At 40.5% G+C, this 12141-nt stretch overlaps 1 protein-coding gene across 1 annotated transcript; it reads right to left on the bottom strand.

Moving 5' to 3' along the window:
• Positions 1-6342: 6342 nt before the first annotated feature.
• Positions 6343-10251, bottom strand: LOC138226273 (uncharacterized). Its single transcript, XM_069186264.1, has 9 exons — positions 10130-10251; positions 9877-10011; positions 9562-9627; positions 8998-9089; positions 8750-8876; positions 8535-8655; positions 7944-8002; positions 7722-7836; positions 6343-7156 (listed from the first exon to the last, which is right to left on the bottom strand). The coding sequence occupies exons 2-9, from the start codon at positions 9973-9975 to the stop codon at positions 7140-7142; spliced, it is 696 nt and encodes a 231-aa protein (XP_069042365.1). The 5' UTR covers positions 9976-10011; positions 10130-10251; the 3' UTR covers positions 6343-7139.
• Between the last annotated feature and the right edge of the window lie 1890 nt (positions 10252-12141).

Genomic DNA, 12141 nt, shown 5'->3' on the forward strand with positions numbered 1-12141 from the left:
GTTTCTGAGATGCTTCTAATTACTTTTTATTACCAGGGACAGTTTAATTCACCTTGTACAGTACTGTAAGACCAAGATACTTTTTTTAAAAGTTATTTAACATTTTATAGAACTTTGTCTACTATGGCAACATGATGTGCTTGGTGAAACTTGGAAAAATACTGCTTGGCCACTTATCTTAAGATAAAGATAGGATAAAGGTTTATCTTTTGCACCTACCTGACCCCCAGGGAAGGCCAATGCTTTCTAAGTTGATAGTTCCCTACTTTACTGTACTTTAATTTCAAAGGTAATGTATATTGACCCAAATCAGTTTTGGAATCCAATCTACTGACGAGATGGAGCACATCCTTTTTTCAGGATTTTAGCATCATACGTTTGGTATATTTAGTCCCTAATGCTGAAAGAAATGATCATAGAACATTTGGACACTTTGTGGGCTTGAAATACAAAGCAAATCATGTTCTATGGTACAAGATAAATACAAAACTTAAGCTTTTATTTTAATTAGATTTGTTTATAAAGCATAAGCAATCATTTATTACATTAATATATGTGAAAATAACATTTTAGCATCATACGTTTAGTATATTTAGTCCCTAATGCTGAAAGAAATGATCATAGAACATGACATCTAACCTTACCTGCGGTGTTTTTAATCCCTATTGCTCAATGCACGGTGAAAGCATTCCATACATGTGTCTGACAATGAGGAATGGGCCCCTGAGACAGTCATTTGCCTGTTTCACAAATGATCGTATTTTACTAGAGATTCTGTTTGGGATTCAGATGTGCATTCGGACAGCAATCCCTTTCAAGGATTGATACGTTCTGGATGAGGTCAAAGGTGCTGGAACACTGTATTTAGGATGTGTTTGCAGAGACTGTGTGTCTCCTGCTTCAACGCAGTGATAAACAGATGTGCTCCTTTAATTTATTGGTACATGCCCAGGGCAGTAAGCAGTCTGAGGATTTATTTCCAGATGGCATAGAGCAGTGAAGCAGTGAAGTAGTGCAAAACACTGATCATTATATTATTAGAATCTATTCTACTTAAATTATTACATTATACTCAATTTGAGTTCATTTTAAAAAGTAAAAGGTAATGAAAGGAATGCATTTTCATAAGAAAGATAATACCGATATGCATGTGATAATCTTCCTTATATCATGTAGTGCGTCATTTGGACGCTTTGTGGGCTTGAAATACAAAGAAAATCATGTTCTATGGTACAAGATAAATACAAAACTTAAGCTTTTATTATAATTAGATTTGTTTATAAAGCATAAGCAATCATTTATTACATTAATATATGTGAAAATAACATTTTAACATCATATGTTTAGTATATTTAGTCCCTAATGCCGAAAGAAATGATCATTTGTTTAACATGCACGGGTCTGTCTCAAAGGATGCAATACTCCTGAAGGGTCTCAAACCCTACATTTCGGATGCCTAGCTGTATCCCTCACATGTGGCACCTCAGAATGACTTCTAACCTTACCTGTGGTGTATTCAGTCCCTATTGCTCAATGCATGGTGTACATACTGCATACATGTGTCTTGAGAATGAGGAATGGGCCCCTGAGACAGTCATTTGCCTGTTTCACAAACAGGGACCTGGACCTAGACCTGGCCCGTACAGGGCTCAAACCCGCGACCTTGGCATTATTAGCACCACGCTCTAACCAACTGAGCTAACCGGCCTCACGACAGTGCTCCTCTCTGTGCTGCAAAAAATCAAACTCAGGGAATTTCTTTTGTCCTCCTTTGAATAGAAAGCCGTGTAATTCAGTGTACGGGCTTTCTCGTGCAGTTTCATGGTTCTTGTAACCCAAATCCTACACTGGCCTGAAGTGCCCCCCCATTTCACAGCATTTTTCAGCTGATTTAAAATGTACCTAAAGGAGAAGCATTATTGAAGACCATCAATTACCAAGAGCTTTTGTCAAAGGTTTTGGTGGTCATTTTGAATGACCACAGAGCGCTGTGACCTCGGTTTTACATCTCATCCAAAAGACAGCGCCCTTTTACAACACAGCATCTCCGTCACTATACTGGGGCATTGGGACCCGCACAGACCTCAGGGTGAGCGCCCCCCCGCCGGCACCATTAACACCGCTTCCAGCTGGAAGCTTTGTTTTTCCCTGTAGCTCATCCTTATCCAGGTACTGACCTGGCTCACACCTGCTTAGCTTCAGTGGGTTTTTAGTTGCAAGTTGCAAGGGGATGCAAGTGATGGAGCCGCTCGCTGCAAAAGCCACCGCATTGGCCGGGAATTGAACCCGAGCCTCCTGCGTGGCAGGCGAGAATTCTACCACTGAACCACCAATGCTCAGTGCCTGGGCCTTCAAAAAAGACGCTTTTTTGGTGCTCTGTGCAAAACGCGTCGACATCTGCTTCCAGCTGCAAAATGCCATTTGCGGACGCTGAAGAACTTATTTCCAAGGCAGCAGGTACAAGCGATTGGGCGTTTTAAAACCACCAGGAACAGCAAAGAGGCGCGCTTCTTTGCTTGTGCCGAAACACACCGACTGAAGGCGGACAACGTAGTCGACAGGATTGGAACCTGTGCGGGGAGACCCCAATGGATTTCTAGTCCATTGCCTTAACCACTCAGCCACGACTACAGCAAGCCCCACCGCCGCTGCGTTCTTGCTACAATCTTACCTGGATCGCGAGGCGCCGGCGGAAGCCTATTTCAAAGTCGTTCTCCGTTTCAAAAAAACATTTCCAAAATACAAGCCTTGCAGACAGACACGCCTCAGAGGACTTAAGGGTGGCTTCATGTCGGAATGATAAAGTCTCCCCGTCCGGACATGAAAATGCCACTTTGTTACACACAAAAAAAGAATCAACAACAGAGAAATGCCCACAAGCATTTGAAAAGCCGCACCACGTCGCACTTGAAATAGCTCTTACATTAGTGGTAGACACAGGAATCGTCTTTTTATTTACGCTCTTACCAACGCGATGGAAAGCAAAACAAAGCAAAGCAGAGCAAAACAAAACGAACAAACGAAAACCCTCACGTCCCGCACTTGCATATAACGCTGTTACGTGCCCAAGCGGTATTGTACGTCATCCACCGGGGTAAAGTTAGCTCGAAGTTCGAAAACGATTTTGGCACGCCTGTAGCGCTTTCACGAAACCTCTTAGAGTTGCGAGAATGCTTGTTTTGTGTATAAAATACATTGTGGATGCTTTCTCAGCCTTTACTTTTTCGATTTTATGACATTTTTTTGACCATGCACGAATATTCTTTTGACCATATCTTCGCAATGGAAGCACAGAACGCCGTCAAACCAAATGCATTTTAAAGACCACGACTTGTGGATATTTCCACAGCCTTTACATCAAACTATCAGTGAGCTAATTATCTTTTTTTAAACCTCCGGTTTTTCATCGATGCGTAATTACGCACGAACTGGAACCCGGGGGACCGCTGTGTGCACACGTTCACAACGCGAGAAATACTGTTCAATACGGCTTCATGCGAAAAACCCGTATATGACCATAGGAAGCAGAACAGCGCAGTCTCCCATTACCCAGACTGTAAGCACGGGAATAAAGCTTTGTTTGATTTCTGAAACCCTTCCTTTACGCCCTGTTTTCATTCAGGTAAGGGTCAACTATATTCACAATACTACTGACAGCAGGAAGATTAAAATATTCTTTTCTCAGCAGCTTATTAAAAACAGCTCCCATGATGTTCAAACTGATTTTTTACACAGAACACTGACACAGCTTTGCATTCTGAATCTCTTTTTCTCATGCTTTTATTTAATATGGCACAATGCACTGGGATAGGGGTATTCTGTTCACAAACCAATAGCATTTAAACCACAGCACCCACAATGCTGCAGGTAAGTGTTTTGCACACTAAGCAGGTCATCTGACTATTCCCAGCTTTGTTTTGGGTTATGGAACCTTTATTTTTTTATGATTTTCTGAAGATTACACTACAGGTAATACACTGGGACGGGTGGGTCGTCTTCATGGCTCAATAGCATTTCAAATACAGCACCCACTCTGCTGAAACCAAGTGTTTTACACACCAGACAGGCCCCCGAACCTCATACAACCTTACTGTAGCTGTGGCCCCTTTCTTTAATTTTTTATGATTTTCTGAAGATTACACTACAGGTAATACACTGGGACGGGTGGGTCGTCTTCATGGCTCAATAGCATTTCAAATACAGCACCCACTCTGCTGAAACCAAGTGTTTTACACACCAGACAGGCCCCCGAACCTCATACAACCTTACTGTAGCTGTGGCCCCTTTCTTTAATTTTTTATGATTTTCTGAAGATTACACTACAGGTAATACACTGGGACGGGTGGGTCGTCTTCATGGCTCAATAGCATTTCAAATACAGCACCCACTCTGCTGAAACCAAGTGTTTTACACACCAGACAGGCCCCCGAACCTCATACAACCTTACTGTAGCTGTGGCCCCTTTCTTTAATTTTTTATGATTTTCTGAAGATTACACTACAGGTAATACACTGGGACGGGTGGGTCGTCTTCATGGCTCAATAGCATTTCAAATACAGCACCCACTCTGCTGAAACCAAGTGTTTTACACACCAGACAGGCCCCCGAACCTCATACAACCTTACTGTAGCTGTGGCCCCTTTCTTTAATTTTTTATGATTTTCTGAAGATTACACTACAGGTAATACACTGGGACGGGTGGGTCGTCTTCATGGCTCAATAGCATTTCAAATACAGCACCCACTCTGCTGAAACCAAGTGTTTTACACACCAGACAGGCCCCCGAACCTCATACAACCTTACTGTAGCTGTGGCCCCTTTCTTTAATTTTTTATGATTTTCTGAAGATTACACTACAGGTAATACACTGGGACGGGTGGGTCGTCTTCATGGCTCAATAGCATTTCAAATACAGCACCCACTCTGCTGAAACCAAGTGTTTTACACACCAGACAGGCCCCCGAACCTCATACAACCTTACTGTAGCTGTGGCCCCTTTCTTTAATTTTTTATGATTTTCTGAAGATTACACTACAGGTAATACACTGGGACGGGTGGGTCGTCTTCATGGCTCAATAGCATTTCAAATACAGCACCCACTCTGCTGAAACCAAGTGTTTTACACACCAGACAGGCCCCCGAACCTCATACAACCTTACTGTAGCTGTGGCCCCTTTCTTTAATTTTTTATGATTTTCTGAAGATTACACTACAGGTAATACACTGGGACGGGTGGGTCGTCTTCATGGCTCAATAGCATTTCAAATACAGCACCCACTCTGCTGAAACCAAGTGTTTTACACACCAGACAGGCCCCCGAACCTCATACAACCTTACTGTAGCTGTGGCCCCTTTCTTTAATTTTTTATGATTTTCTGAAGATTACACTACAGGTAATACACTGGGACGGGTGGGTCGTCTTCATGGCTCAATAGCATTTCAAATACAGCACCCACTCTGCTGAAACCAAGTGTTTTACACACCAGACAGGCCCCCAAACCTCATACAACCTTACTGTGGCTGTGGCTCCTTTCTTTATTTTGTAATGAGTTTCTGAAGATAACACTACAGGTAATACACTGGGATAGGGGGGTGCTATTCATGAGTCAAAAGCTTCATCACAACATCTGAAAATTTTAGATTTTACATTCTTTTTATTTCCCATGTTTCGTTTAGTTTTTTCCTAATTTCACATTTTAAATAAGCTATATCTGTAATCACAATGAAGGTGTGGTATGCAGTCTTGATGATGTGACTGTGTAACCATCAGGCACGAAGGAGAGAAAAACAAAAAACTCCAAAGGAGAAAAAAAATCTCTGGGGGTCCAAGGCCTGATGGTTGACCTCCCCTCCAGGTCCTGGTTGTGTATGACAAGTAGTTACTTGAAACAGTTCACATGCACAACCATGCAGATTGACACGGTAAATTCTATTTCATATATTATGTGAGACTAGATGTTAATGTTGAGTGTGTCCCATCCACTGGGTTGAGCAGTACAGGATCTTGAGTTTTGTAGGCTGGGTTCCTTGCTTCAGAAATCCAGGAGGATCCCTTGTCATGGGGGACGGAGCTCAATATCAACCAAAGGCACCGAAGAGAGAACAGTGGCAGGCATGGTGTGGAGAAAAAAAAAGGGTTAGACACAGAAAAAACAATTGCAACGTGGTTGTCTACTTACCCACTTGATATCTATGTTTCTGCACCTCCTAAAGAATTAGATCACTTGGGATAAAGAAGACTACAGAGACGATGTAGAAGACTACAGCATTGTTAAATATGCTTGTAGGTATGGGGCATCCTTAAAAAGGTCTGACATATATTTCCACAATTTAGGGGCTGTGTGCCTAGATGCTCTGCTACGTGCTTGCTATGGTTAACATAATCTGTTCATTGATCTAGACAGCATCCTACAACTACCTTAACCTTACTGTAAGAAAAGTATCACTTTGGTGTCTAGGCTGTTCTTTTTCATGAGTCTCCACTCCTGGAGATGTACATGGTACGATATTGAAAGCCAGTGGGGTTCGGACTTCGATGATGCAATTGTGTTTTATTGTTCCGGTTAGAATCCTTTTAGCACTGTGCCCTGTCTGAAGGTAGATAGAGTACTGTTTTGGAAACCTAATAAAAAGGAATCACCCTAGATACACTTCTATTTGATAGAAGCCATTTTTCTTTGATCTTTCTCACAACGGAGTGGAATTTCTTGATTAATCTATCTTACTAGGATGGATACAATTTTATCTGGAAATCTTTCACATAAATCATGTCATGGTGACATACTGTCGTTTTACATTTCTTTGCACTACTACAGTGATGTTAACAGTGTGTAGTGATCATATTTAAAAGGGACTGTGTTGTGTCATGATTAACTTTTTTACTGTTTTCATACAGACTTTGTTTGGTTTCTGGCAATAGATAACAAATGGTTTCTAGTGATTTTGTGTTCTAGTGTTTTTCATTATTGTTTGGCAAAGTGTACGAAAGTTTACTCTTACCCAAGATAAAATTTTTGGGGGGATATTGAAACTTGTACTTACGTGTCTTTTGGAGGTGAATTCTGCTGAGAACACGTTGACAGTCTTCTTGAGTTTCCAGCATGTCTTTTATGTAATGCTCGGGAGTAGGGGGTGGATGCTCACTCATCAACAGTGCCTGAAATATAAAACCGTAAGAAGGGTTACGAACTGCAAAGGATCCAAGGAGTATAAATGGGTCACAAATCAAGATCTAGGTATTTGCACAATTTGCCAGATCTCTCTTAATCAAACTCCTTTTTTCTTACTTTGTGTTTTTACAGCAAGACGTTATATTGTTTCTGTGCTAAATGGCAAGCTCTTTTAGGTGTTCATGGTTGTGTCTTTGTTTCTATACTATTTTAAAGAAACCTAGTAAGTGATTTGATGCATCCATGTCTAATCATTAATCTGACACAGTAATTCTATCTTTGAGATGCCTGTGTCATGTAATAAATTGCACAGATTATCAGTAATCTTTTATGTGTGCCTTCTTTGGTGTGTTTTTTGAAAAGTTATCTCTCATTTATAGAACCATTAATGCCAGAAGACAAGCCTGCAATCCAAACTTCTTAACAATAACAAACAATTATAACGTCCACTGAAATATGTCATCCTACTGTATGTTTCTGCTGAATCTAAAACTACATGTCCTGCTTAAAAAACCCTTTCATAGTGATAGTTTGCATGCAGAGCATACTCACCAAACTGGGGTTGGCAAAATGTACATATCCATGTTACTTCATTCTTTGCGCTTTCATACTCTTCTTTTGAGATGCACAATTCATGGAACCAGTTTTCACAACTGTCACACTGAATCTACACGGACAGTAAACCTTATATCAGTTCAGCTATCACCTTTCACTGGCATGTTTTGTTATTATGTGCTTACATTACACATACAGATAGAGATGATGTTCACTTACCCAGTTTGTCTGCCGCACTGGTGTTTCTCCACACATCAGGCACATGTCCTGGAGAGGAGCTATAATAAACATGCCAAATAGACTGATTTTTCCAATGTTATCTACAGATCATTGTTGCATAATTGAAGACAGTTTGATAGAGACCTTTTCGTATGCACTTTCCTGATTAGGTGTTCTACTGCTTCTTAAACCGCACATTGTCATGTCTCAGAATACTCCTGTCAACACCTGTTACCCTTTTTTGCGTCAGCGTGTGTTGCTATGATTTTAAGGGGGCACATGATAACACAGCTATCATGTTTCAGTTTGCTTTGCTTCACTATGGGCAATTTAGACCCACACTTTTCCCAGACAATGGTTGTGTCAACCACGACGAAGGCCAAAGTGTCATTGAATTTTAACTGTGTGAAATGTGATTTAATTAACTTTTCATCACTGTGTTATATAGTACAAAAAGAATACCCAAATGAGTTCTGCATATAAATAAATTGAGAATCTTTTTCATCCAGACTTGTTACAGAGAGAGAACATGCTTCAGGAAAATAATATACACCAAGAAACGTAGGCAATGAGGATCAAATGGTACAATACCTGAAGCCTCAAGAATTCTGATTGACAGGTCTTCCCGCAACTTTCTCATTTCTTTGGCACTGCTGTTTATTTCGATATATGTTGGAATATCCGGGAAATTGTTAATGATGTCTGCGCCCATCTAACAGACAAAAGTTTGTTTCAATTATTTCCCTAAAAATCTCTCATACAATAGTTTTAAGTCCAAAATTTCGGCGTGGAAAGGTTATGCTGACCTGCATCACAAAGACCCCACAGCTTGAGGCATCTGCTTGCCTGGTGTGACCAATCACGCTTGGGTGCCAGTTGATATTCAACCAGTCTTCTTTTCCTAGGACATTCCTTCGCATCTTAAAAAAGTCCCTGTGAATCAAAACAATAGGTTATTGATAAATGAGGAAATATTTGTCATGCTGAACTTGAACCTGAAATGTATGTGTGCCCCTGCAGAATTTCACCACGAAACTAATGCTTGATTTCTTACCTGAACCTTTTTGCCGCTGCAGTGGAGTCTCCCATCTCATCACTCCCCATAGGGTCGACCACAAAGACTTTCTGGGATGGAGCATACAGATACTGCAAGAAACAAAGGGCCCATCATCAGACATGAAGTTGCATTTAATGTGGGGCCAGACACACAGGCAGTTTCAGGAGTTTTATGTTGTTTAAACAAAGGTTTTTAATATTTGAATATTTTATATATATAATATTTATATTTATATATTATTTAACATTTAATATTTTGCAAACCTCGGCAAAGACAGTCAGGAAATGACCTAACAGTACTTTTTTTCCTACATGACACTTTGACTTGTTTGGTTGTCTGTTCATTACACAGCAGTATTCACAATAATAATTTAGGAAAAGTGCACTGTCACCATTGCCTTGGACACTCACTATCAATGTCCACCTTTTTTAACAGGAGAGGAACACATACATTGTGACTTTGTAATTTTTTTAGATGCAACAAGGATAATCACTTGAACTGTAATGGTTCCAGGTGTAATTATAAACCTACGCTGTTTTGGATTACCTGCACCACACTTACCAACAATTTCCAGTGGACACCAGTGTTAAAAAAGCTAATAATGGCTTCATAGTTTTCAAAGTTGACCTGTAATGAAAAAAATGACAAGATTAGTACAACAGGCTGCCTCACAGGGATGGTGTGCTACCTTTGAATTTTGATTTCTGACTATAAAGGTAGTTTCTTTAGGCAGCACCATGGGCACAGTTGTGACCTGTTTTGATTGCTTGTAGCTCTCCTTGTTTCTCTATTGATAAAACAATCATCAGTTAGTGAAAAACCATGTTTGCCCCCTCACTAATGTAATCCATCAACATTTGTGTTTGATGTCCTTACCTTGGACAAACGTTGTCTAGCCATGCGCTCTCTATTCCCACTCATGATTACACCAGTTGTGTAGTGGTTCATTAGGAAAACCTTCTTCCCCAAGTCCATGGATTCTTTCGCTACTTGAAAGTAACACTCAATGGTCTTATGGAAAAAGCAAACACAATTGAAGAAGATGTGATTTCACGCACTCACACACATTTGATTACACAAAAGCTCCGAAACCTTAACAAATGCATGCAATCAAACACTTTCATCTTACCTCGCCTATGAGCCACTCATCTGGTTTCAGAGACACAAACTCCGAGTGTCTGAGAATATATGTGTCTGCACTGTGTATGGATGGCAAAACTGCAACCACTAATTCACTCGGATTGATGTTCCAAAGGGCGTGTACCTAAAAAAGATTTACCAAGCCAAAAGCATACACAAGAGATCACTGGACCTAACATAATGAAAATTGAGATTACACACCACAAGTATAACACAAGTATGTCAACAAGTATAACAAGTTAGAGAGAAACGACAAAGAACACCTACAGTAGTAGAAGATGACATTCATAAGCTCTGAAAAAGAAGTGAATGTCCACACAGAGAAATATTTGAAATACAAATCCTACCTTCTTTTTGAAATCTGTTTTCTCTTTTATAAGTTTTGAGATGGGGCGTGCATCACAGTGTGGTGTGATCACTTCAGCCATGCCCACGGCAGCTTGCTTGGGTGACACTTTCCTTTCTTCTTTGTGCTGCCATTCTTTATATTCTGTGGTTCCTGCTTTCCCCTGCTGTACTTGCAGGCCGTTGCTGTCATCTGGCGATTTTTCATTTGTTTCAATATTTCTATTGCTAACTTTTTTTTCCTGTGTTCTCATTTTTTTGGGGATTGGAATTTTCTGTGGTGCGCTGTAGAATTTATTTTTTGTTTCTTTGCCTACACCTGGTGCTCTCTTTGCCCATTGTTCCTGTGCATGTTCATGACGTGTCTTAGTGGTGATCAATGGAGCCGTCAAAACCTTTTTGGGGAGAGCATTTTGGATTATATGTTCTCTGTACCGGCCTCGGAGGGATTGTCTCATTATCGTAATAAACTCTGCTGGCCTCAGTTTCCTCCTGTGCTGAAGTATTGAATGCTTGACAATGCCAAACCAGGTCTCAACATGACAATTAGTGGCTCTTGTTTGTGCTACCTCTGACATTGATATGTCTTTTTTGCTGTCTGAAGCATATCTTGCCAGGTCACCCAACAAAATTCCACTCCACAGTGGAAATAGTGCCATGTATCTTTGCAACAGAAATCTTATTATGTCTTCACAGAAATAGGGGTTCACATTGTGTTGTGTCCCATAGTCATCATGTCCTTGAGCTGATATGCTGTCTTCATAAATACCTTTGAACTCCACAGCGAAAGGAGAGCGGCCCAGGCTGCCTCTCATTTTTGGGTACAGTACCTCATCTGTGTCTTTGACTTCTGCTTCCTTTTCCATCTGGTCTGGTGTGGTTGTTTGAGAAATGTAAGCGTTAAGGAGGCAGACACTAGATTGGACTTCATTTGTGAACCTCCTGCTTGAGAGTACAATACACATGTGTTTGAAAACATTTCTGGCGACACTCAAAGTTGTGCTGTTTTGCAGGATGGCAAAGGAAAATGTTGCAAAGTCTCGCAGTCCTTTGTCTGTTGTTTTTTTACTAATTGCTTGAGAGACAGCCTTTATGACATGGGCAGAGCAAAGGTGCAGAACAGTGAACATCTGAAGTTCTGTGTACTTAAGTTTGCCTTGGCAGACTTTCATTGCACGATTTAAGTATGCATGGATGGTGTCCCCATTGAAGGCAAAAAGAACACTGTGAATCAGGGCCCAGCTGTAGTCAGTTTCTACATGCTGCACTCTCTTGGTAGTACATGTTGAGATGTCAAACATGAATTTCCGTAGCCAACGTTCTATACTGACAATGGTGTGGTCAGTTGTCAACATTTCAGACACTGGTAATGGAGGCTTTCTTTTTCCACCTCCAGGTAAAGTAAGACTGTAGTACAAAATTCTTTTGTTCTCCATCTATAAGGGCAGGTGACTGGAGATCTCAATAAGAGTCAACACAAACACAAATGATACAAAAACCAACACAGTCTTCCTAAAATAATTTATGTAAGTATTTTCAAACCGCTTATACTTTCTGAGTACGCTAAAAAAAATCAGTTGTGGACTGTACCTCTTACCCCACATTGAAAGTTTGTATATTTGTTATTTGTTCAAAATAGAGCCTATTGCTTTTTAG

This window comes from Lepisosteus oculatus, unplaced genomic scaffold (genome assembly GCF_040954835.1).
Source record: "Lepisosteus oculatus isolate fLepOcu1 unplaced genomic scaffold, fLepOcu1.hap2 HAP2_SCAFFOLD_131, whole genome shotgun sequence".
NCBI classification, from domain to species: Eukaryota; Metazoa; Chordata; class Actinopteri; order Semionotiformes; family Lepisosteidae; genus Lepisosteus; species Lepisosteus oculatus.